Source organism: Aulostomus chinensis, chromosome 17 (genome assembly GCF_037954235.1).
Source record: "Aulostomus chinensis isolate RoL2024-O1b breed Wild chromosome 17, RoL_Achi_v1.0, whole genome shotgun sequence".
In the NCBI taxonomy this organism is placed as follows: Eukaryota; Metazoa; Chordata; class Actinopteri; order Syngnathiformes; family Aulostomidae; genus Aulostomus; species Aulostomus chinensis.
The window spans coordinates 20,108,496-20,134,626 of NC_141336.1; the positions used below are offsets into that span (position 1 = coordinate 20,108,496).

General features: G+C 42.7%; 4 protein-coding genes across 13 annotated transcripts in view; 2 read left to right on the forward strand and 2 right to left on the reverse strand.

The window, feature by feature from the left end:
* acp7 (acid phosphatase 7, tartrate resistant (putative)) overlaps positions 1–5,060 on the reverse strand; it is a 30,857-nt gene extending 25,797 nt beyond the window's left edge. For 3 of the 4 annotated variants that reach the window (XR_015109908.1, XR_015109909.1, XM_086183546.1), the window contains exons 1-4: positions 4,993–5,060; positions 3,551–3,734; positions 2,835–3,035; positions 2,575–2,757 (exon numbers count right to left, since the gene is read on the reverse strand). Coding sequence is in view for 2 of the 4 variants with exons in the window: in XM_086183546.1 (XP_086039672.1) it covers positions 2,575–2,757; positions 2,835–3,035; positions 3,551–3,659 (493 nt within the window). In the remaining 2 variants the exon portion in view is untranslated. Of the gene's footprint in view, positions 1–2,574; positions 2,758–2,834; positions 3,036–3,550; positions 3,735–4,326; positions 4,955–4,992 lie in introns of those variants that run through there. The other variant, XM_086183547.1, reaches the window with a different exon arrangement.
* LOC147246701 (KATNB1-like protein 1) overlaps positions 1–8,339 on the forward strand; it is a 38,511-nt gene extending 30,172 nt beyond the window's left edge. The window contains exons 1-11 of one of the 4 annotated variants that reach the window (XM_086183548.1): positions 4,376–4,397; positions 4,513–4,658; positions 6,001–6,113; positions 6,185–6,222; positions 6,302–6,551; positions 6,666–6,781; positions 6,868–6,918; positions 6,985–7,074; positions 7,557–7,661; positions 7,903–7,996; positions 8,083–8,338. In XM_086183548.1, coding sequence (XP_086039674.1) covers positions 6,006–6,113; positions 6,185–6,222; positions 6,302–6,551; positions 6,666–6,781; positions 6,868–6,918; positions 6,985–7,074; positions 7,557–7,661; positions 7,903–7,996; positions 8,083–8,115 — 885 coding nt within the window. In that variant the 5' untranslated portion in view covers positions 4,376–4,397; positions 4,513–4,658; positions 6,001–6,005 and the 3' untranslated portion in view covers positions 8,116–8,338. Of the gene's footprint in view, positions 1–4,351; positions 4,659–5,673; positions 5,781–6,000; positions 6,114–6,184; positions 6,223–6,301; positions 6,552–6,665; positions 6,782–6,867; positions 6,919–6,984; positions 7,075–7,556; positions 7,662–7,902; positions 7,997–8,082 lie in introns of those variants that run through there. The other 3 variants (XM_086183551.1, XM_086183550.1, XM_086183552.1) reach the window with 3 other exon arrangements.
* The window catches only part of LOC147246702 (fibrinogen-like protein 1-like protein), a 41,424-nt gene extending 30,125 nt beyond the window's left edge, over positions 1–11,299 (forward strand). Inside the window, exons 1-3 of one of the 2 annotated variants that reach the window (XM_086183554.1) lie at positions 8,545–8,818; positions 8,932–9,090; positions 9,924–11,299. In XM_086183554.1, coding sequence (XP_086039680.1) covers positions 8,949–9,090; positions 9,924–10,618 — 837 coding nt within the window. In that variant the 5' untranslated portion in view covers positions 8,545–8,818; positions 8,932–8,948 and the 3' untranslated portion in view covers positions 10,619–11,299. Of the gene's footprint in view, positions 1–8,544; positions 8,819–8,931; positions 9,091–9,923 lie in introns of those variants that run through there. The other variant, XM_086183553.1, reaches the window with a different exon arrangement.
* Positions 10,724–20,635, reverse strand: chrm5a (cholinergic receptor, muscarinic 5a). 3 transcript variants are annotated; one of them, XM_086183543.1, is made up of 2 exons: positions 20,010–20,635; positions 10,724–13,445 (listed from the first exon to the last, which is right to left on the reverse strand). In XM_086183543.1, the coding sequence occupies exon 2, from the start codon at positions 13,396–13,398 to the stop codon at positions 11,818–11,820; it is 1,581 nt and encodes a 526-aa protein (XP_086039669.1). In that variant the 5' UTR covers positions 13,399–13,445; positions 20,010–20,635; the 3' UTR covers positions 10,724–11,817. The 3 variants fall into 3 exon arrangements, with proteins under 3 accessions (XP_086039669.1, XP_086039670.1, XP_086039671.1); XM_086183544.1 differs by having other exon boundaries at positions 20,006–20,635; XM_086183545.1 differs by lacking the exon at positions 20,010–20,635 and adding an exon at positions 15,186–15,391.
* Positions 20,636–26,131: the final 5,496 nt, after the last annotated feature.

A 26,131-nucleotide genomic window follows, 5' to 3' on the forward strand; every position in this document is an offset into this window, starting at 1 on the left:
TTTTAATCTGAAAACAACTGCCTGCCGTGGTGGAAAACATCATTATGAGAACGGTTGGAGTCAGACAGTACAGTTTCTGTCCAGACAGCTGTCCGACTCTCTGACCTTACATTGTTATTTCATACTTGGTTTTTGAAACAAATCTCAATTCATATCTGTTTTAAATAAGCCCAGTAGCGCCTGTTAAATCCTTAATACTCTGAATAGAAAGCCGGAGCCAGATGACAATTATCTTAGATTAACATTAGGCCAGGAGACGCAGCCAACCTGTTCAAGAGAAAATAAATCTAGCAGCACCTCTCCACTCGCTAATTAAAACATTACACTGCGTTTGTTTTACAAGGCGTTACATTCTGGAACTGTTTAATTAGTGAAGTTAGAGGTACTGGAAAGCCTCGTGTGCCATTATTTAGTTAGTGTTGTTGGATGTAGGAGTTTTTGCTGTTTTTGTTGATTATTCTTCTTGACTTAAGAGGAAGTTTTGCAGTATACGCCAGCAGATTCTTGGTCTCTCCTGACAGGTCTTTTTTTTTTTTTTTTTTAATTCAATGTGTGCCCAAATAAGAAATAAGAATAAATAAATAAATAAAATAAAAAGAAAGCAAGAGTCACGTCTTCTAACACTGTTCCTTTCATAGATCTTGTGGTCTTGGGTTGGCCTAAATCAAAGTCTGGATCTTGCTGCGTAAGGTAACCAAAGAAAAGATAATTATATTCCCTGTAAACTTGTAACGTGGCAATAAACTTGATCTTGGCATTTGATTTGAAGGGCCAGGAAATTATAAAGAAAACAGATACTTAAGTCACTCAATGGGTAGTTACATTATGAACCTAAAGAATGCGTTTTCTTTTCTATGACTATTTTGTTCATCTTGAAAAGCACCTCACAGTCTCCTGGAATTACAGCTTATGTGAGTGAGCACACAAACACTTAATTTTTCCTTGTAACAGAAAAATTATACCATTATTTTCTTTCCTGTTGAGACGTATAAACCAGCTCCAGAAGCTACAGAGCTCGATGATCACATTTTTTGGCAAATTAATTTTGGCACGACGCAGGCTCATATTATGTTTATGAGGGAAACATTCTACTCCTCGTCTACTCATTTTTCTGACAGCAAAATGATACAGGCAGCAGACGCCAGCATATTGTTCAAAACAGATATTACAAATGATGACTATTATGTTGGTAACAGTAATTATCATCATGCTGTAATGCTTTTTCATGCAGCGTTTCTGTTGGAGCTCAGTTAGCTTTCTTGATTTGATTCCGTCATCTGTGGAGAGTTGAGTCAGAGGCAACTGGACTGGGTTCTTCATGATGCCACAACAACTCACATTTGGGTTCTTTGGTTTCATGAAAAACGCTAAATAAATCAGTTTTATTTGGCCAAATGTGACTTTAAAAACTCCAATTAATGTTATTCACGTATGGCCAGTTAGCATCAATGACCTTAACAAAGCTCGAATTTAACTCTGAAATTTAATTTTTGACTTGCACAATTCAAACTACTTTTGCCACTCAAGTTTCGTCTAATCAAAGTGAGATGGCAGGACAAGCACTCCCATATCTAAGAGTCCCCAATCAACCTTATCTGCATGTTTCAGGCCTGTAGAAGATAGCTAGAGCAACCGGAACGACAGCATGCAAGAACAGCGAAAACATGAACACTACAAACCTGTCCAAGCAAACTGATGCCGATTCAGGAACCAGTGCCTTTCTAGATTTACTGTATCCTGGTTTTGTCTACTAAACAGGCATTTTCACCAGTTGAGCGCGCTAATGTAGAGCTGTGTTTGCCGGCGAGTAAACAATGACATTCACTTGTATGTATAGAGACTTGATATGGGAGATACACAGCTGAAACCGAATCACAAACGAGATTCATTCATTGTCTCACACGTGGGCGACAGAACTTGGGTGGGCCTCGGACCGCACATATCTCATGTGTTCATCACTCACATGTGTTGCCACGCTACGGGACGGGACAGGGGGAGAGAGGGGAGGAGGGCCGGGTGAAATTTTGACAGAGCTCCAAAGAAAAAGCACATCACAGTTCCCGAGAAGTATTTTGCAGTTCCTGTTGAACTTGTTTGTGAACTTGGTGAGTTGTTCCAAAACAAATTCATTGTTGGTGAGGATGCTCAGAATGGTTCAAAATGAGGTTCTCAAAAGGACACGTCGCCCTGCCGATGGGTAAGATCGATCAGAGAGGCCTGAGCCGGCCAGCAGGTTCAAACCCAGAACCCTCTTGCTGTGAGGGGAGAACTGGGCCAGCCGGCCTGATATATTGATATATTTAATGTTAATTCCAGACAGTCCGTTTGAACTGAACTACCCTCTTTGATGAGAGAAATGTGAGTGAAACGTCTTCAAGTATCCAGCTGCCCTGGATTCAACTCGTCTTGGATAACCATGACCTGGATGTCTGAGAATCTCTCTCCTCAGAAATCTGTGACCGTAACTGTGGATGACTGATGCTTTAAGCAGCAGCTGAAACATTTTAATGCCCATTTTATTGTTAGTCCAGTGCCAGTGAGGTGTTTTATTACTTCTGCGAATGTGGAGCCTACCTATGTGTAGGATGACGTCATACATGCCAAGCTGCGTCTCCTTCTGCAGTCGCGCCAGAGACTGCGGGTTCTCATTGCCCAGGTCCCCATACAGAGCAAACCTGGGACTGAAGCTGGTGCTGGCATTCAGAGCCGTGAAAGAGAACACATCACTCCAGCCATCATCGCCGCCACAGTGGTACACTGGAATGAGACAGGAACTGTTTATATGGTGGAGCCCAAAAAAGAAGGGCAGTCATGTGAAGGCCACTCACACCCACCATAGGTCACAGCAGGTTTGAGGCCTGTAAGAGCAACTCTGTGGATATACATCTTCCTCTTCTCCTCTCCAGAGTCCACAAACAGAGTGGCGTTACCTGCGGCAGTCATCTCAAAGAGCCGCCCCCCAAGAAGACCATACTCCACCTTGCTCTCTGTTTGATTGAAGGTGGTCCAGGTAACCTCCATGGAACCTGGCACGCCTGTGAAGAAAAGCATCAAGTGTTGGGAAAGTGTTGATTGATCTGACAGAACTATCAGATGTATTTCTAAAAGTTAAGAGCTGAGTAGGAAAGAGCTGACCTTAGTCCTCGGCGGCATTGGTTCATTAAATGATGATCACACAGAACCAGCAATAAACATTTTATCCTGCAGTGACCCTGGTTAAACCTGTGATACCATCCACTACTGCATATGTACCGCGGTTTGGACAGTTAGCAGGTAGCTTCACTGCTAATGTTTCAGTGACCTCTTCTGCAGTAAATACTGCCACTTAATCAGCTACATGATGTTCAACAGTTCCGTATCAAGGTGACCGAATTTATATTTGAACTTTATGAAACTTTCAGCAAGCCGCAGCACTGACGTTCCATTCTACTTTTATCTTATGTGTTATCCATAGATCTGCTGACCACATGACTTGGATACTGGCCTGGATTACATTTAGTGTCCCTAACAGAAAATATATGAGGCGGATGTTAACAGTTTAAACACCTACCTGGATAGGAGAGGTGCACCTGCTCTGGCTGGGTCCAAATAGGAGGAACACTGAGCACCAAGAGAGGTCCGAGGCTCAACAGAGCACACGCAGCATGAACACGCACCATTGCAGCCTGCGAGCCTGGTTGGAGCAGCCAAACGCACCCGAGGGAATTAAAGTTTTGTTGCTGTAGTCACATGATCTGCAACACACGTTATAAAAAGGAGTGATTTAGTGTGTTCTGTTCCCGCCTTCCAACAACCCACTTGACCTCAGTGTCACTGTACATCAGAACAGGAAGCCACACACACACACAGGCAGTGTTTTGGTCTCGGATGAGGAACTCTACATCAGTCACCTACATGGTGACACTGCGAGATCAAAACAGCGGAGTCCGCAAGGAAGGAGATGACATGTCAATAAAAACAGCTGATCTTGTGTTTGCAGTGTGCAATCAGGGGGCGTTGTTGTCGAAGTAAGATATAACACAGATGAGGCCACAAGCCACAACTTGCTCAGAATCAATGAGGCGTTAATGCACACAGATGATATGATGGTAGACAGATCCTTTACTGAGGTAAAGAGCAGAAATATCCAGACAGCATTCTGGTAAAGTATAAACACTCCATTTAAATTCTACTGAAGTAAAACAGATTCAAACTCAATAATAAGTTCCCTACAGTATCAAAAATACACATTTTACATGATGTTTGTGTATTCTGGTGCTCTAGAACGTGATAATAAAAAGTACAATGCGTCCATTGAAGTGAAGCAGAGGAGGTTCAAGTACTGACAGTTGACCAGTTGACTTCCACTTCCGATTCTCTCGTTAGAACGACGGGACATTGGGGAAAAATAACTGATGGTCAGTGATTATCAGTTATAACCGCACTTCAGCTTCATTACGACACATTTATCTGCTTGGTCATATGACATGTCTGGATTTAAATGACGTGTTTGATTTGAAAATGTCCCTACAGTCGCTAGAGGGTGCTTATTAGTCCACCAGCTGCAGAATGAATACAAAGCTTTGTACTGGGTTTCTGAACGGTTGTTAGCTAGCAAACAGTCGACGCTAAAAGAACGGAGGGGAAAAGTTATTTCAAAGCGTACAGAGAAGAAAAAGGTGAGTACGATAGTTTTACTAATTAGGAGGAGTGATTTAGTTCATTGTTCTAATGCAGTTTTAAGATAATGTACATTTGATATGGAATTCTCTTTGTCCAGGGGTTTTTTCTGCCCTTATTAGCTATTGCGGTTGTTAGCTGTATCAATGCGAAGCTTAGCAAATAACCAAAACACAGTAAGGCGGTTTATCTGCGCTCTGACCAACTCCTACGTTTCAACCACAAAGACTAAGAATCTCTTTAAAAGTTAAAAATTTAAAAAATAAAAATAAAGCCCCTGAAGTGAACAAAGTCGGCAACAGCAGAACTGTAACTAAATCGAAAAATACTCACAACAAATCCCAGCTGTTTCGCCTGGAAGAAGTTCCTGTTTACGTCACTCCTCAAAGCGGCAACATTGCCCGTGAGCATTGTGGGAAATTGTGTTTTATTACATTTATCTCGCCCCTCAAGACTGGAGAAAAGTAAAATCCTTTTTTAAACAATTACAATTATTGTCGGGTTGTATTTGCCTTAAGGTATAACAGGAAGCTACACGTATCTTCATGTAGGCATAGAGGAGCAATGAATTGAGATTAAAAATTTAAATTACGACTGATTATACTTATGGCTATTTTTTTGTAAAATGAAAATGGACTTTGTATATGTTTTAAAAACATTTTCCCGTACGTAACACAGTAGGTTAGATTTGGGAAATATCATAGTGTAATATAAAATTTACAATGTGCTGTTGTCTAATGAATCTTTTACTTGGTCCAACAGAGCAATTGCTCTTCATATTTTCATTTTAATATAATTTATGCATGATTTCCTGCTGGAATTCTCTTGAACCGTGACACCCAATACGAAGTTTCCCATTCTCTATTAATTCCATACATTCATATCAACTGAAGCGTCAATGCCTTTCCTTCTGTCGCCAAGTATCACAAAGTTGACTTATTCAAGATTCAGCCATGATTCACATCAAACCATGTTTTTATTATTTTAAATTTTTCAGTTTCATTCCTATCGCAATCGTAAAACCAGTCAGAATGCACCACCGACGTAGCCATACTTGCTCTTCTCTCCGGTCCCATTAATCGTGACATGACCCCTCTGATTTCCCCTTGGACCTTTTGAAGGTACATCAGCTCCTAGACTTGGAACCAGGACTAACTTTACAAATGCTCCATTGAACTGATGCATCAATTTTACCAATGATAATCATGATTGTACCACACATGATCACACTCTCATATTCGCCATTCATTCAAAAATGCTAAACCTTTATTCAAGTTTTGATACTTCTGTAAAAATCGGAATGTTTCCTCCACCACTGCTTAAAGACTCGTGATTCTCTAGGTGTAATGGTCTCCAAGGGTGATGACGGAGAATACCACAATCTCGAAGACGCCATCCAGAATGATGCAGCCCATTACAGAGTGACCCATCCTCACGCTAGAGACGCACCACAGGTGAGCTGCGTCTCCCAGTCCTCTACCTGGTGAGCCACGGTGAATAATTACGCTGTTTTATTTATTTGCAGGTGGATGAAGATAAAAACAAGGAATTCTATAAAAAGAGGTATGCTACTTGTGTGTTTAGTTACTTCCAGTTATTTTCTGATGTAGTGTTCTACAGATTAACTCAATAACTTACATAGGTTTCCAGTCAACCGCTCTGGAAACACCGGCAGCAGAGTAAAGCGGGTCGTGTCATGCAAGAGGAAGACACATCACATCACCGTGACTCGGAAGAAGCAGCACGGAGCCGGGAGGCCGTACGATGCAGCAAACAAGGAGAATGTAATGAACTGCATGCAGGAGATGCTTGACATGGACCCTTGGGAGTTTACGCTTCATGTTGACAGTAACCAGAAAGCTGGGAGAACCGGTTCTGAAATGCTGGCTGAGGTCAGGCCAAAAAAACAACAAAACAAAAAAAAAACCACTGTGGTTTTTGTGCTCACAAATTGTTGTGCTACCAATATTAAGATCCCGTGTCCCGAACCCCATCATGTTTTTCAGCTCTTAAAAGATCACAACACAATGACTGAGGTGCTCTTTGGAAGGAATCTGAGACTGAAAGTGGCCTTAACATTGTGGCAGAGAAATGTTGGAGAACTCTTGACGTACTTCCTGAGGTTTGTCTTCATACAGGAACAAAAAGGGGGGGGGGGGGGGGGAGTGACGCTCAGTTACGCTCACTGTCTCTTTTTTTCTCCCACAGAATCCAGGATGTTGGCGTGTTTGTCGATTTTCTCCCTGTGATGAGTGAAAGGTAAGCGTAGTGTTTCACAGTGACACTGACTGACGCGAGTGCTGATTTCATCTGCTTCCTCTTCAGTATGGATGAGGGCTCCACCAGGATTACCACTGGCTGCTGTGTTGACCTCCTCCCTTTAGTTAAGAAAGTTCTCACCTACCCGTACGAAGAGTGAGTGTTCCTGTTGTCATACGGATGGGCTTTAGTTAAAATCCACCAACTTCAGGGAACAGGAAGGCTGACATCTTCGACATTTACAGAATTTTCATTGTCTTTTTGTGTGTGTGTTTTTGTTTTGGCTAAAATACAAAGCTGTAGCAATAATCGTTAAGCTGAGTGACGAGCAAAATTGCTGATTTGCTAAAGCAACATTTATTTTATCGTCTCTGCTTGCTTATTTGCACTCATTCCGCAGTATGTTTTTCGAAATGCGTCCCTCATGAAAATGCCCCTTAAAAACTCAACAGCGTGTTACACAAAAAAAGACAAATTTAGTGCACCAAACCGCAGGAGAAACATCTCCTTTTCAGTGACAGGGAATCAAAAATTGTCGTTAGTTGTCAAGCTCATTCATCAAAGCTAGTCAGTGTTTGGTGTTTAACAGGATAATTATGGAAATTCAGATGCGTTAATGTTCTTCTTTATTCCTACAGATATGTAATTGCTGGTTTAAAGTGGCTAACTTCAGTTTTGAAAATCTGGTGTGATGAACTTACAGCAAGTGGCTGTAGGGGACCAACGAACCTAACACTGGATAAGTAAGTGTTGTTGTGTTTTAGGACCTTTAAGATCATTTTAACAGGTACAGTTTGTAAATTCTCCATGTCAGAAAATGTAAGTCAAATAAGAAATTAGAGCAGGCACATGAATGAATTATTTTAATGTTAATTGAAACATCAATCAAAGCAAGTATCCGCCTCCGTTTACAATATTTGTCGAGGCAATTTTCGAATCAAAATGTACACAATTAAGTACAACTGTGATTTTTAACTTTCGCAGAAATTTTCAAGTCTTTATTCAGCATTTATTGGAGTTGTGGCATCAGCAACCTTCATTTAAATCATTCCCTGGTGCTGCCGGAGACCTGGTGAAGGTATGAAAGGAGCTTTACATGATTTACTTTACATAATGTCCTACAAAAGAAGAAGAACAATCAGTCTTTTCTTCTTTTTCCCACAGGTCATTGATTCTTTCCTTTCTCAACTTATTTGACAAAAAAAAAGATGTCTTTTCCTGGTAGAAAGCCACCTTAAACCCGCCGTACACACAATGTGCTACGCAGAACCGATCATGTGACTGATGTAAGATGATCGTCTTGGTTTATCACATTCTGTGGGACGTTGCAATCATCAGCTCATCTTTTCACGGTTAATGTCATGGATATTTTTATGAATAGAAGAAAAACCTTGTTTCTCTATTGTTCTCAATGCCCCATCCGTGATAAATAAATGTTTTGTTTTCAACTAAAAAAAAGTGTGTGGTCATTACTTTCATGTGTAATCACCCTCCTTTGTGGTAGGAGGCAGCATTGTTGACCAACATGGCGCTGTGCTTGACCTCAAGCTGTCAGCTCACAGGCGAGGAGGATTCTAACAGAACAATGGTTGAGTGTCAGCTGGACTTCAACCTCATTCTCTCTTGAAGTGGCTTGAGATATGAGTTTGCATGCAGGTTTATCTGACACAGATAACTGGAGGGTTGGTGTCTGCCGCTGGGATGTGAACATGAGGCTGAAGTCCATCCGAAGCTGAAAGGACCTGCAAATCAGTGAACTCTGAGTCTGAGTCCCCAGTCGACACAGTCTTGTTTGCACGAGTACTTTTCATTGAGCTAGTTTATATTTACAGTAGGGAGGCAGGAGAGGATCTGGTACAGAGAAGACATTGCTACACTGTAACACTTCATTCAGGTGAAGGTAAGATCATTCATTACAGAATGAAGATATATTTTCTTCATTTCCATGGTCTTTCTTGTTGAATGGCCTGAGATGTTTGGTGTATCTTGACCTAAACCTTGTTGCTTTGTCAGTAAAGGAAGGCGAAAGGATGCAGGGTTTGGAGTGCTGGCTGCCAGCAGGGCTCCTGCTGCTCAGTGTAGCAGCCGCTGACACGGAGCATCTCCAAGCTGAGAACCTGAATCTCCTTCCTCCACATCAGCATAATCTGGTCCAGAACCGCGGGATGAGAGGCAAGCCTTTTCTCTATTATGACTCCAAATGCTACAAGAGGAAAGTTTTCCAAACTTTGGCTCCCGGTAATAATAAGCTCCAGCGTGAAGTTCGTGTGAAACACGCCTGTGATTGTCTTTAAATGCGTCATCTTTATCTCCACGTGGATTCTCAGATGGGTCAAATTCCAGTCTGTGGATCTAAATTGCTCGGTGACTCATTCGTGATAGGCGTCATATCTCGTGAGATGAGTTGTGTGTCTCGGTTATTTAATTTACAATACAACTGTTTGTCATAGTTATGCAGTTGATCAAGGTTTCATTCTAATACGTTTACCCGTCAGACATTGAGAAGCAGTGTTGGTGTGCTGTTGCTCTCAATGCAACATGATAGTTGATTCATTTTGTGTGCATCACGTTGTAATAAGGTTGTGTGAATCATGCCATGGTTTCATTTGGATAAATATGATTTCTAATTACTTTAGACTGACTGAATCTAAGTGAGTAATATGCTCAAGTGTTTTAATCCATACAAGAAATACTGTGTTTATGTGAAGTGACGGTGACCTTTGACCACCAAATCTTTATGGTTCATTCTTGAGACCCTGTGGACAAAAAAAAAATCCCTCACCTTTAACCATCAAAATCTTATCAGTTCATCCTTCAGATGGAACATAAAATCAGAAGCACTCCGTCATCCAGGTTACAATACAGTTTTTAGATGAGAGCAAACAAGCTTCACGAACAGAAACTGGTCAGTTTAGTGGCTGGTAATATCAGAGCTGGTCAGCACAGTCAGACAAGGCTCTATCAGGTTTATCGCCACTAAACACAAGTTTTAATTTGCCCCACAGAGCTTCCAAGGGACTGCTATGAAATGCTGATGAAGTCATCGGGCCAGGCCAGGGATGGGGTCTACCTGATCCAGCCAGGTGAGTTACCCATCGTGGCTTACTGCGCCATGCAGGAGGGAGGATGGACCGTGGTACAGCACATCACCGTCAACAGCAGCGTGAATTTCGATCGTACCTGGGCTGAGTACAAGCACGGTTTCGGTGATGTCACTGGGGATCACTGGCTGGGGAATGAGTACCTTCATCAGGTCACCCGTGGTCCTGGACGCTATAAACTAGGGGTGAAGCTCGTGGACCAGGATGCCATAACTAAGACGGGGGAGTATGACCCTCTCCTGGTGGAGGATGAAGCGTCGGCGTACAGGCTGAGGTTGGGGTTATTCCAGGGCACAGCAGTCGACGCGCTGACCCAGGACACGGAGAATTACCTGCATGACAACCAGAAATTCACCACCAAAGATAGAGATAATGATAACTACTTCCAGAACTGTGCCAAGCTGGAGTTCCAGGGGGTACCAGGAGGGGGCTGGTGGTACGACGCCTGCGCTGGTGCCAATCTCAATCGCAGGAATGTCATCTACTGGCAAAGAGACTGCAACAAGGAGCGACTGTGCAAATATGCATGGATGCTGGTGAGACCCTCGGACACAGTTAAACTGATTCAGAGTGGAGACTGCAAAAAAGATGAGCTATGAGGACGGAGTTTTCAAAATAAGTGACACTGAGGGTGAAGAATTTTGGATATGGAACATTTCAGGTTTTTACTCCCAAGTTTTGCAGAACATTCAGTCAACCACATTTATTCAGGAAGGTATGGACATGACCACAAAATACAGGAAACAACAACAACAACAACAACAACAACAAAAATCACAAACTTGAAACACATTATTAAAACGCAGTATATTTTAGCTCTAGCTTTGTTTTCATCCTGTCAGTATATGGTGAAGCACTATTTCATTTCCCCAACTGCAAGTGCAGATTTCTGGTTCATCACAGTTACAAAAAAAAAAAAAGGAGAAAAAAAAAAAGAAGGAACATTACACCAAAAACAGTATTTTTGCTTTGCCACAGTACATTACAAATTTGCCGGAAATACAGTGAAGATGATAAGTAAAAACAAGTACTGTATTTCATTGCTAAAAAAAAAATATCCTGAGGATGAAAAAGAGAAATAAACAGATGATAATAAAAAATATGTGCTATGATATCCTCCACACCACTTCTGTAAACACTGACGTTGTAACTTTATTATGAAGAGTGAATAAAAGTCTGTATTAGAACTTTTCACCTGTAGGATTTATGCTTGTAATATAATACTGTATATGTATATTTAAGTATCACCACCTCTTATTTTCAATTATTTAGCAGCACATAAACATCGGGGGGGGGGGCGCGGTCTACTCTGACATGGCACAAGTGAAAATGCTTTGATCATCATCAAGTTACAATCTTGACTTGGCGAGCAGATTCTGACATCAGGACGACACTTAATAGCCCTTTAAAATAAAATAGCAGCTCTGAAATCTTCATCAATACGAAAACATATACAAATATGTTGTGTTGTGTCAATTTGTGCACAAGACTTGCGTGACTCACACAGTCTCATCACTCGATTTCGAGAATTTAATCATCGATTTGCACCTTGAGTAAAAACAATGTAGCATTTTGTGCAGGAGAGTGTCAACTTTCATAGGAAACGTTGGTAATTATTATATTTTAAAACCTATATACAGTGATTACTTTGGGACAAGCTTATGATGCTCTTCCATTATTCTTATGTTTGAGCAGTAATGAACATAGACCTACTGATACATGAGTACAGCTGCTTGATATTGTATTATTTTGTAATATGCAGAATTTCAAGTTCACACTTATCAACATGATTTACAGGTCAAGTCAGTTTGGAGCCGACCATGGGGTTTTGCCCGTACCAGTAGAGTTTCTCCTCGATGCGTTTCTTCTTCCACTGGCAGAGTAAAAGCATGCGGAAGGTTTTTTGAAAAGTTTTGTTACAAAGAGCGTAGCACATGGGATTGACGGTGCTGTTGACGTAGCACAACCAGTAGCCCAGATGCCAGAGAGAGAGAGGAATACAGTCAGAGCAGAAGGTGGAAATGAGCACCATGATGTTATAAGGCGTCCATGTTAGGATGAATGCTAGCAGGATAGCGCTGAGAGTCTGAGCTGCCTTCCTCTCCTTGATCAGCACCATCCTCTTCCTCTTGGTGATGTGGTTCTTCAGTGTGGTGTCTATGGGCTTAACTGTAGAGGAAGTGGATGGAACGCTCATGGACTCCGCTGAGGAGAATGTGGAGGACGCCATTTTGGTGTCTCCATTTTTGCTCTGGTGTACCACGTGAGCATCTTTGACCACAGGCTTGAACTTGTAGGACACACACTTGCTGCTCTTCTGAGAGTTGTTCTTAGGTGGTGTCTGGAAGAAGCTGTCCTCCTCATAGCTGCTGAGTTGCTCACTTTCACTTCCAACGCCGCCCTTGGTGGTCTCACAGACCTGGTTCCCAAAGCTTTGCTGGAAGCCCGCTGGAGACACGGGCCTGTCCTCATCCTCTGAGGAGGCGTAACTGTTGTATGTAGTCAGCTGACCTGCTTTGGACCACTCGTCATTGGTGGTAGCAGCTGATTTTGCAGCGTTGCTCCTGCTCGACGAGGACCAAGAGGCTTGATTCCTGTCGTGTGATGTGGATCTTAGTTGACAGCTGAAACAGGATCTAATAATGGTCTTCTGAGGCTGGCTGACCCCAGAATCTGAGGAACAGTTGATCCCTTGGAGCTCTGCCAGATCTTTGGTCCTTTTTTCCGTCTCTTTGTAGATTCGACAATATAAGATGGTCATGACAGACACGGGGATGTAAAAGGCTGCAATGGCAGTCCCAAAGGTTATTACAGGCTCAGAGAAGAACTGGATCTGACACTGTCTTTCAGGAACAGTTCTTTTTCCTACAAAGTACTGCCAGCAGAGGATGGGTGGTGCCCACAGGATGAAAGATACCAGCCAGGCCAGTCCAATCATGATCCCAGCTCTTTTGGGAGTCCGTTTGGCCCTGTATGTCAGAGGCCTGGTGATGGAGAAATACCGGTCAAAACTGATCACCAGTAGGTTCATGACTGAGGCGTTACTGGCTACATAGTCCACCGCCAACCACAGGTCACAGGCCAGGTTTCCTAGGGCCCAGTAACCCATCAGGATATAAGAGGTATAGAGATTCATGGAGAACACGCCGATGATGAGGTCAGCCACGGCCAGACTCAGCAGGTAGTAATTATTCACCGTCTTCAGCTGGCTGTTAACTTTAAAAGACAGCATTACCAGAACATTCCCCACAATAGTGATGAGGCTGACTATCGCTGACACCGTTGCTATGGTGATCACCTCCCAGAGACTGTGAGTTGCCATGTTTATGTCCATGCTGCTGGTATTTAGAGTGGTGTTTAGGTTAATCTCTCCTTCCATGGTCTCGAGTTTACCGGCATCCAACCCTGACAAGACTGGAAAAGTTCCTGGAAGGGAAAGAAAGAAATGTTAGAAATATGTTTGCTAGCCACTAGATGTCTTCCTTGAAAAGACTCAGACACTGATGAGGATGGTGAAATACAGACCTCATGTTTTGCATGAGACAATATAGAGTAGTCGTAGTAACAGAGAGTATAAACAATACATTCACTCCATCAGAGTCAATAAAATCAACAGTCTCTGCATATGGTTGTGACTGAGAAGGCTGAAGCTGAATGCTAAATGTTTATCCTCCATTATTACCCACTGAAGCCACCCGCCTGGATTAATATCAACTTCAGTAATCATAACATTACAGGTTTTGTACCCTAGAAAGAATTCTTTTCGTAACATAAAGCAAATGACACATTTTAGCTGTAGATTTATACCAGCATCGTCCTAAAAATGAAGCCCAACAATAGAAATACGGGTCTTTTTTATTGATTTATTTATTCTAGCTTTTTGCACGGTAAATTTAGAAACATCCATCAAACATAGATTACCTTTAACCCTGAACATGAAACAGTTTGGAAGCTAACAGATCGTAGCGTTCACCTCACTCTGCATTCATGCCGAGAAAACAAATCACGGCTCAATAATTCAAAGCTCAAGTGTATAGTTTTAGGTGGCCGAACAGGTGTGGTGTCATTTACAAATTCAGGTCAAGAAACACTATTTGATGCTGTAAATGTATTCATTTTCTCGGTCAAGTCCATGGCTTTCTGAAAATATGTCAGATAATTCCAGATTGTGGCACATTGGAGTTTTTCGGTTCCCTGATTATTGAATTATCTGCCCGCCAGCATACAGCCCCTGAGACACAACACATGCTTTGTTCGCAGCAGCTTCACATTGTTTGGGGATCCTATCTTTAAAAAAAAGCATGGTGTTTTGTTGGCGAATAACTTGCACCCAGACCTTTGGTTTAATAATGAAAGAATTTATACTGACTTATTTCCCCTTTTACTGATGCTCTAAGTTTGTAAATTCACACATGTGCTCTGTTTACTCCAGTTTCTGAGTCAACATCATTGGAAGGGTGTATCTTTGCCATAAAGCACCGTGCTAAAGGTCTGAAATAGCCAGAAAGACAGTGTATGGACTCCCAATCACCCCCAACACCAAGCAAACATCTACACGTTTATTAATTATGGAAGAAAGCCTGGAGGATCCAAGTGAATTATTATGAATTACAGGTCCTAAAAGCACATCTGGACCTCAGAGATGACATTTGTGATCACGCGACAACCTCGCTCTTGTGATCCTAAACACGTTTCCGTTTATAAGCGCTGATGCAATAAAATAAGGTGGGAAAATTGAAAATAATAAACCGAACATTTGCCTCTAAATATAGAAATCTACATGTTAGACCCAGAGGGCACATTGCTGCTGGTTGCAGTGGAGTGTAGTGCACAATCACAGATGCTCCTGTTGCCCCTCGTGAGTGCGATGAACGTGACACTTCTGTAAGATGGACTCCTTCTTTTCGATAATGTCCTCAAATGCGCACGTCTCTAAAAACAATAACAAACCTAGTCAAACAGCTATACCTCTTTCCACCAGCAGAGGGTAGCATATTCATACCCAAGCTCACTTCAGTCTGAACTCACAGTTAAGGCTTTGTATTCCTCACTTAAATTATGTGTGTATGTGTGTGTGTGTGTGTGTGTGTGCCATGCTGCTAATGTGTCATAAACAAGCCCACAGGAAATGTATATATGTTTGACGGTTTACTGATCATGACCTACAAACACATGGCAGTTCACCCTTGCTGCAAATGTGCGGATACAGCACAACCTCCCCTGGGTTGGAACAGCCTATATCAGCCTTTGGAAACAGTTACTCTTCATCTACTCATGCATCAAAAAACTCTTGCCCATACACGCTGCACGTTATTTGTGCATGAGGCGGAATTCTGGCCGCAATAGTATCTGTATATTCAGCACCTGTCCTGTGTGTGACCTCTCACGCTGCAGAATTTCTAATTTCCAACCCTGCAGAATTATGACTTACTATTGAGAATGAAACCAGTGTTACAGCAGTATCATATAAGCATATATCCTTCATCAGCGAGGCGCTAACAGTCGTAACAGTCAGCATGAGCCAGTGATGAACTGGGGTCAGTCAAATCCCTCCCAGCACATTTCTACACCTGAACTTATCTCCCTAAGCTTCGATTTTCCACATGGGCAACTGCTCTCCCACCCGGAGAGCCCCCCTCATCCACAAGTATCTCAATGCTTCAGATAGAATCACCATTCCCATGTTTGAGAAATGACTTCCTCACGCATCAGCTTTCTCTCGACACTGCCAGCGGCAGCCTGAGGCCCTCGCAAATAACATTCCATTCTCGGTGGGGGCTCTCCTGCAGGACCTGGATCGTCCCTCATCTAGTAATACAATGGCATTTCAGATCACATCACTCAAATTCCTGATCATTAGCCTGTATAGACGGTGCTGAACTTCCTGCTATTTTCTGGTCCATTAGAGTTTCTCCTAAAATCCAGAAATTGTGACCCACTTGATCTTTTAATCCTTTTTTTTGGGGGGGGGGGGGGGGGGGCGGCACACATTTTGGCATCCTTTTTCTAACATGTTATGTCAAAGAAAGCCCCCAAACCCTTTCAGATATAGAAAAGGAAAACATATTCACTGGGCATAGAAATGACATGTTTAAAAGTCCTTGGCAAAACCCTTCAATCAGAAATCTTACAAGCGGCGGTCAGAGAAGGCGACGGCAGAGGCGCCTGAGGAAGAGCACGCGTTTGAAATGAAATTCTGCAACAATTACTGATCATGTCATCTGGGCTTGATTTTCAGAGTCTGGGGTGGAAACACGGTTGCGTCTACCGTCGGGTTTAGTCTTCGGTTAAGATAAGTCAGCCGAACATGTTGTTGTTGCTGAACAGGACCGGTTACGGTAATGCAGTCGTTCCACAGTGTCACTTTTGATATGCCTTTTGCAGAAAACCACATACTGGTGGGAAAGCTTTGAAATCAATAGTAGATATGGCAAGGCAAACAAGCCTGCGTGAAATGCAGAGAGTGAGTGCAGATCAGGGATCAGAATTTACCAATAAACAAATTGAATTTGGCTCATATTGATCAGCCGATGAAACCTGAAGCTGTTTATTTTGAAGAAAGTCTGACATCATGAGGGAGGCGTCTGCGCTGATAAGGATTTGTAATGCTTTGTCATGCCACGTAGTGAAATACAACTGGAATATTTGTCTTTGCTTGGATTGCAGTTGAGGCCAGGGAGGCACATCTGTCCAACACCTCTAAAGCGCAGCGTGGGATCATGGGGGGTGGGGGGGTTCCAGGGGTCCTGCTTTGTCATCTCCAATGCTGCGGTCCTTTGCCTCTCACAAACTATCAGCTCATTCAATAGAAAACAGCTCATCACATTTCTAAAAGATAGTTCCATTTGAAGAGGGGAGGCTGTTGAGGCCTGGCGTGACTCCCTATGTCATCATTTGGAACCACGTTGCCTTCCACCGCTCTCGCCTACTGAATGAATGATTTGCAGCTCCTGTGATGATGCAATTCCTCCCTGCATGCGAACTCTCCTCCTCTGAACCCAGTTGAGGAATTCTCTGTTTGGGGATGGAAGTTATATGATCGCCAGCCATATGACCAGATGTCCGCCTGGAGGGAATGAATGCTGGTTGCCTAGCAATCATAGCAGAGGACCGGCAGGGATGGATAAGCCCAACAAATGAATGATCTAAATTTGAAGTTAAGAGGGTTTCTTTCTTTTTTTTTTTAAATTCTTTTATTCTCAACTTTTGGATATTTCTGTCTGTGTGGCCCAAACTACTGTTTTATCTGTAAATATGATGCCACAACTTGACTTTCAGTTTAAATCTGTGTACAATTTTTGACTAGAAAACTGTGTTAAAGTGTATTTTTACACTGCTGATACATCTTCCTTCGGAATGTTGTGGAAGTATAGTAGTAAAAGTACATGTAAAATGGGAGTTTCCCAAATTAAATGGGTTGAACCACCAGCGATTATGTCGTATGCCGCAAAAAGAGTAAAGAGTGACGACAAGAAATGTGTTTAAGAAACGTGTCACCGATGGCTGTGGTGCTAAAATGGGACACAAACACACAAAACAAACACACGAAGAAATAGACTTGTTCTTCCCCTTGACCTCACGGCGTAGAACAAGTCAAGCCTGCTAATAGGTTCCAGTTGGAACAGGAAGTGTTTTAATGGTGCACTCAGAACTCAGTGTGTCAGGTAAATATGGACACTAAAAATAGGAAGCAGTTGATGTCAAATGCGAGGCGCCTGCGGGGGGGGGGGGGGGGGGGGGGGGGTGTACATCTAATATTTCTTATCTTTCTGCAAAATGTCATCAAAAATGTATCCATTAGAAGAATATTACAGAATATTGTATTATACATGAGGAATAGATTCCCTATCAGTGATCACATTACATCCCTGGCTGATAAAAAGTTTGAATTTCAATGTTGTATTTAAGTTTGAAATTACCATAAAATCTTTATGAATACATGAATCATGTTGATATCAGGTTGAATATAATGGAATTTCATGAAGGCCTGTACGTGATTCCCAGTACGTAGTACCACATGTTCTTTGAAATATTTCATCTAAAAGGTTTCAAATCGGATGTGTTTGGGGAACACTGCGGCACAAGCAGAGGTTTTAAAATGAATTACTGCCAAATTTGGGTGTAAAAAAGAATGTATTCCTCCTTATTATATAGTATTTTTATTATTTAGTATAAATTCACTACAGGCTGTTAATCCTAACAGCATCAGACTGCTCACTATGGTCGGGCTGATCCAGTGATAAGCTCTGTGTGTGTGTGTGTGTGTGTGTGAGTGTGAGTGTGAGTGTGAGTGTGAGTGTGAGTGTGAGTGTGAGAGAGAGAGAGAGAGAGAGAGAGAGAGAGAGAGAGAGAGAGAGAGAGAGAATAGGTGGTAAATCTTCATCCAGAACCTCTGTAGCAGGTACAGAGGGAAACATGTTGGAGGGTGGACTCCTGCTGGTCCATCTGGCCTTTGGTGCTCCTGCTGTCCATGCACTGGCCTCCACTGGGCCTCCCAGCCATACATAACCTTCTCCACAGCCTTTGGTCGCAGCACAACTGCCCTCCACAGCAGAAATTAGTGAACAAACAGTGTGTGTGGCAGAAGAAAGGAAAGACAATGGGAGACCAACATAAGAAGAGAGAAAGAATAGCGAAGGAGGCAAAGGACACCGTGATGCACAAATCAGCCTGGAGGTCTTTGGCACGATGGTTTGTGCATCCTGTAGTCAGACCACTGACCCATGGTCACAAGTTCTGCATACAGTACGTGACAATCTGGAACAGCACCTAAGAAACGTTTGAATTGCTCAGCGTATTGGTCATTGGAGGAGAAAGGAAGAGGATTATGTGTGTGTGTGTGTGTGTGTGTGTGTGTGTGTGTGTGTGTGTGTGGAGGGGGGGCTCCAAAACATGCAATCTAAAATATTCATCGCTTAGAATTCAACCACCTCAGTGGAGGAGAGTCCCATCACATCTCCTTATACGTAGACATCTTGTCATTTTTCTCCACTTTAATTTATGACAATGCTCATTAGGAAATATTGCTTATGGATGTTTTGGCAGCTGTTAAAGGGAATAAAAGCATATTGCCTGTCTGAGTTCCCTTTTATGAGCGACTAGAACGTTTCATTAATGCCCCATCATTTAGATAATGATCTCGCATGACTCATTTGCAAGAAGAGTTTTCTAAATAGGAGTCTCGGTTTACGCCTCTGGGGTTTTGCCTCTCAACTACGCATAAATGAATATTGTGTTAATTTTCATTGAATGGAAGAAGTTCAGCATTTAGTTTTTTTTATTCCTCAAGTCTTTTCACCTCTTGCCTTTGAAATTAGTAGACACTAATCCAGGCCAGATTAGAGAATACGATTTATTTAATGTTGCTGTACAAAAAGGGGGCTGCAACAGCCAAACTAGACCAAACTGGTCTATCATCTGTTCACGGTCTTTCCATTCCCGATGAACCGATACTCTTTTGTGGCGACTACTTCCAGGATTTTGAAGAGCTCTAATGCTTTTCTTCATTTGTTGCAGCACCACAAAAGATCTGCGGGGACTTGTTAACATCACACTTCACTGCCTAATCCTCCCTTGTTTTGTCATTTTCACTTCATCAGAGAGAGCGAGGAAGGAAGGTTAGGCACTTGAACCTTAGTTTTATTTTTAAATGTGGCTGAGATATAACATTTAAAGATTAGGGGCATGATTGCTAGCGTTGGTTTTATTGTTAAATACACCATTTTTCTATATACAGTCCCCCTGAAGAACAGATGCACTCATCTTTCCGGCAGCACAGCCTCTGTTGCATTCATTAAGGTAAAAGGCTACATTAAAAATACATGCTGAAGCCTCTCAGACAAGCACTTGTGCACACATGCCACCATTTCCCCTTAAATCCAGGTCATGCCTTTGAGCATTAATCAAAAAGTGCATATTTAATGCATCTATGATTTCCTTGAAACTGAAACAAGCCACCGATGTTTAAAATGAAAAGACATACGTACTCACAGCGGACTTACGATCTGCTTAAGGGCAGATTATATCTCCTGGTGAGAGCAAAGTTCATAGTTAATCCCTTTGTTTTGCCTGGGAAGCCTTCAGGTCAAGTGTAGTGCTGAGAAACAGGATCATAACACAGTTGGAGAGGAGACTGAGGTGGATGAGATATCCTGCTGACTTGACCCTTGTCGGAGGGGTCTGGAGGTAAAGTGTAAACACAGAGGCAAAGGGGGACGAAGAGGAGGAGGAGGAGGAGGACGAGGAAGGTGGACATCAGAAGACTTCGATCATCCCTTCTCAAGAGCAGCATCGCCTCAGCAATCCAAAACAACTGTCGTGCATCCGGATGGGAAAAGTATCCTCAAGTTGGGCAGCATCCTTCCTCGGTCATGTATGAATGAGAGGAATCTCCTCCACAGACACAGACAGAAGTTTCCCCGCTTCTTGATGCCTCTCAGTCAAGTTGAAGCAGAACATCAGTGAGCCAAGTCGCTGCTGCTGCTGCTGCTGCTGCTGCATCCAGTCTGGCTGACGGACACAGATGTAGCTGACGCTCGCTAGCTGGGAGGAGAAATTCCCATAGGGGTGAATGGTTCATCATGTTTCGGGACAGTGAGCATGCAGCTCCGACCACAGTGAGCGAAAGGGGAGGAAGGAGAGGAGGGGGAGGAGAAGGTGGCCGGGTGGCTTCAAGGGGTTCATTTGAGAAGGTGTGGGGGCGGGAGGGAAAGTGAAGGGTGGGTGGAGGGTGTGTTTATTAGACAGACGAGAGAAAAAAAAAACAAGAAACAAAAAAAACAAAGCCTGTTTTTGCGTGCTTGTGTGAGTGTATCACACAAACCATTAATTACCTACAATAGCATGTCTTTTGTCAGAGCGGCGGAGAAAAGCAGGAGCAGTTATCGCCACCAGCGCCGGCTCCCTCAGTGTTTGAAGACAGTCGGGCTGAAGCAGCGCGGCTATCAGCATCTGTAGAGCATAAAATACCAGCGCTGCCTTTGTGCTCACATGGGAGCACGCAGACATGGCCGGGCCAGATAAGCAGACTACTGGAGTGACAGATGTTTTTCACTGGGACCTCTGCATACAGCATGCATGTCATTGTCCTGACTGGGGAATTATTTGCTGGGCATTAGGCACTGGTCCTGGACAGCTGTAAAGTCCTTCTATATTTTAATCCGGATGATGGGTGCTGATCTGTCCCATGAGCTAAATTGTCAGCGCCAGTGTTGAGTAGATATATTGTTGAACTGTGTAATTGAGGATATTTTCTATTCGGTGGCTCTGGCTAACATTGACAAGGTCACAGGATGATCAGATTTTCCTGACGCCATATTGTATAGTTGACCTATATACTGTAGCGTGATAAAGCCGTCCCTGCTATGGATCCACTAATGGTCGAACGGCCGTCTATGATTTTTATCAGAAGTCAGATATGTTGGGGCCTGTTCAAGCTATCTCGAATGCCTCTGGGGAAACCATTCAAATTAGTTCAACAATGAATAAACTGGTTGCAAAAATCTGGTGCAAGGTGAAACTGAGGCGTAAATAATGATATTTAGTAATTCTGGGTAACTATTGGTTTTAAAAGTTTGCAGATAACAAAGCGTATTTTCTGCTGAGGACACAACTTTTCTCTCGCTTGTCTGTGTAAAGATATGTCATGAGTGAAATGTCGAAAAAAAAAATGTTGTTTTTGAGTTTTGTTTGAACTGTCAGGTTTATATTTTCAGATTTTAAGCTTCACTGCTTAGATGTCCAATGATATTCCTCTTTATCGTCCTTTTCTTTTCTTTTTAATGTTAAATACCAGATGTTTTACACATTCTCAGTCCTCTACAATGACTTCTTAAAATTGCCCTCATAAAACTTGTGACAAGAGGACACAAGGATGTAGCTTGTGGCCAAAACAGTCTTCAATTGAGAAATTCATGGTTCCCAAATACACCAAGTGCACTGCAAAATGCTGCATAAATTCTGATATAGTTCTTATTTCTTGAAAGAAAAATGACAACATTTGCTTTCGTCATGGTAATTCACCGTCAAGGAACAACCAAACCATCCCACATGCCATTATACTTTTTTAAAGTGCCCATCCAGCAACCACAGCTGCCAGGATTTCACTGTAAATGACAGTTTTTAAACGTCTTCTCATTGAACTGTAGTTATCTGTGATACAGTACCATCGACTGTACAGTTGAAGTATACGAAGATGCCAGACATGCAGGTGTTAAAGGGAGGAGCTGCTCTTCGCCCCCCAGAGCAGATGAAGCTGGTTAACGGACAATAAATAGATGACCCCACCCCCCACCCCGCCTCCCCTCACTTTAAATTGATATTTGTCATAATGCAGCTGTCACACTGAGATGATTTTGCTACTAGGTCAGAGCTATATGCCGATGACATGATTGATGCGTTTCATGAAAATCCCACCACGTCTGTTCAACAGAGCACAGTATACCCCCCCTACACACACACACACACACACACACACACACACACACACACACAAACATGACGGTGGCCCCCCCACCTCCTAGCCCGTCTAACAATCTAATCTAATGACATTTCCAGGCTGCGGGCCAGAGGACAGACACCTGGCTCATCATCACTGTCAAATCGCTGACCAGCGCAAAGTTTACAGCACGGTCATATTTTTATTTGTGGACATTTACACACACACACGCGCACACGCACACACACACACACACACGCACACACACGGGTACACACCCATGCAATCATGCTTCTAGCAACTTCTTCATATTGATTATTTGTGATGTATTGATGAAATCACAAAAGTCTATCAGGAATAATGACAACCTTCCTCTACGCACCGTTAATTTTCTAATTAAATGTGTGATTGAAATTTGGTAATCAATCAATGACTGAAATGAAATATATGACCTTTTGTGATAAACCCCCCCAAAAATCAATAAAATAAAATTGAATGCACCTTAATCTTCATCAGCTGAATCCCTTTGATCTTAATTATCTTAGTTCTCTCTGGAAAACAGTCCTGACTGTAATGTGTCTAATGACAGCAGATGTCAGCGAAGCCTGCCATCATCCAGGCTCTCCTCCGCTCGTCTGCTTCCCGAAGGCACGGCTGTTTTTCCACAGGTCAACATCTGATTGCTGCCCGCCAGCCAGAGAGACAGAGAAGATGGGGGAGGACATCTCCACTGCCAGAGATGGATTGCATCTGTCCACAGTCCACTGGGGCTTGCTTATCTCCTGACCCAATTGAGCACCCATATGCTGGGAGAAAAAAAAATAGTCTCTACATGGTGAAATCCTCCGATGTTTTCCTTCTACTTTTGGGTGACTCTCACAAGCTAAAAGAAGTGGACATCTTCTTGTTTTGGGAGCCAGAGGCGACCATATTTGGATGAGAGTGAAGGGTCTGGATCCGGGAGAGAACCAGAGACGCATCAGTTTTTCACGGCAAAGATTCTGGGCAAACAACAGTTGAGACCGGAAAAGAGGGTGGGGCTCAGGATGTTTAGGGCGGTAGCACAAACAACACGAACTGCAAATTCCTTTCAGTGTATTTTAGTAGCCCGCCATGGTTGCCACACCCTTACCAGACAGCGCTTTCTTAACCTTTAAAACTCTTTAACAAAACAAAAAAAATCACACTGCACTGGCACTCATGAATGTTTACTAAAGTAATAAGTCAGGTGATACATTGAGTTATCTACAAAACATCTTTTTTTTTTCGCAACCGTGTTTCAGGCACTTTTTGTGTTGTCTCATTTCTCAGCCCCGGAGAATCCGATTACCTGAACACGATCTCTGTCTATAAAGGAAAACTGAGTAAATGAGCATCATTTCATTGACCACAACACTGACACAGGACCGACTTCCATCAACGCCCATGATGAAGATCCAATTGCATGACATAAAACGATCAATGAGTCACCATGGAGCACCCCCCCCCCCCGCCCTTTAATCCACTTGATCCCCACGTATTTCTCTGCAGGAAGAATCGACTTCTCTGATGTTCCTCTCTCTTTTAAGCTTTGATGTGCAACAAATGTTTATCTGCAGTCGAGCCTGACCGTTCTTTTTTCTCAGTCTCCCCGCAGCCCAAGGCTACAACTCCTGTTTGACACAATGATTTGCCAATACAATGTGTTGTTTCAGTGGATTTACAATTCCCTGTGCTGTGCCACTCGCCTTCATCCCTGAGAAGAAAACGTGAGTTTGTTTGGAGCTCTTTTAATATACACATGCTTTTCTTCGTATTTGCTGAACAAATACCCTGTTGGAAACCACATAATCAAGTTATTTTGAAATATTTAGCAGAGCTGGCAATGTTTACCTTCATGGATGCATCATTTATCATAATTTATATTATTTAAACCTGAATCTGTGCAGAATTCATCGCAGAGACACTGTGAATGACTCAATCAGGAGCTTTCTACGCGAACTCCAGCGGCACATGAGGTCTCCCTCCGCTGCCAACTTTAACCTTGTTGTGGCAGACATGACCGGGTGCTCAATTAATATTCCGTATGCATTATTTGTGTTTTCAAAAAGAAATGGAATTCAGAAAGCGTTACGCAGCACATTATCATGCACATTCACTCGCTCGCAAAATTAAAAACAGCAATTAGATTCAAGAGAGTTGTCCTCCTGTCACCAATTTGTCTGAGTTATTAGTTGACAAAAAAAAAACTGTTTCAAATGAGTGTGACAAGAGACTCTGATGCGCAGCTGACAAATTTCCAGCCCTGAGTGAAGAGAAAAGAATTGAACAGCTTTTCAACTGTCTGACCCCTGAGAGAAAAGGTAGGAGAGGAAAAGAATTGACAAGCATCTGATTTGTCTGGGTTCTGCCCCCTCTGCCCCCCCCCCCCCCACACACACACACACCGCCCCCTGACCCCCGAAGGGCTGTCTGTGTCTTTTTAATTACTGTAATTCAGGACCACCCGTAGGACGCTTCCATCTGCCCCTCTCTGAGGTGAGACATGGAAAAATCCTGGAAGAGAGAAAAGCAAGCTATGCAACCTGGGAGAGTGAAAAAGACACGTCGTGTTAAATTTGAAAACGATACCGAAAAACAGAAACTCAATGTCCGCGATCCAGATCAGTAGGTTGAACAAAAGCCTGATTACCAAGCTTGTTACTCAGTGTGACATGAAGTATCAGTCCTCATCCTGTTATAGACCATTCAGGGAAGACATGCTGTGCTGGAACGATGCAGGTTTCGCTTTCAAATCCAGTTCTAGGTACAGAATTATGAATTACAATTCAGTCCATTCAGGGTTTCAATGAGTGCACATGGGTGCAATGTCGACGTGCGCTCGTTCTTTCACAACCACAACTGTGACTCTGTTCATTGATGAGTTATCAATGATCAAATCAACACCGTTTACAAGACACACTGTATTACAACATAATCTTGTATTTCTACACAGAATATTCACCTGTCTAGTACTGTATACAGTACATGATTCGTCCTTGTGGCCAGATCACACGCAGCACTGCACATGATTGCACTGAGCAAGTCGGGCATATTAAAGGGCTGTATGGACATATTTACGGGTAGATTATAGATCTTGTTTGTCATATTTCAAGCCACTCATAGGCGCATTAACAGATCGTAAAATTGTCGAAATCGTTGGCTTTTAAATCGGTGTGTGGCGAGCCAAAGAGGAAGAGTGAATTGGCTCAGTCTGGCAACACGACTGCTATCAGCTAACGTGGGCGAAGCTATTTCATTTATATGAATTCATATTAGGTGGGAAAAGTTGCAGACATCTGAGACTGTTGGAAAAAACTTAAAAAAAAAAAATCCAAATCCAACCTTTCATGCTTTTGTTAGAAGTATATAGATCGTTTCTTCCTCAAACTAAATGCAACTGTATCATCGACGCGCTCCTGTCACTTTTACAAATCCGAATAAATAGGAGACGTTTTCAGTCTGCCCTACGTCGATCAAACATTTCACTTTGGATGCGCTTTAAGAACTTGTGTCCTTGTGGCCCAAAAAACACAATTAGATCCTGTTACCAAAAACAGCATGACCCACTTTGGAATGTGGGTTTCTTCTGCCTGTGGCAACGAGAACGCCTGCTGACCCGCGGGCTTCACAGTCAGGAGAAAAGATGCTTCCACGG

What these genes read in the sequence shown, in the direction of transcription:
- chrm5a (XM_086183543.1), bottom strand. Translation starts at nt 13,398, where the DNA reads ATGGAAGGAGAGATTAACCTAAACACCACTCTAAATACCAGCAGCATG.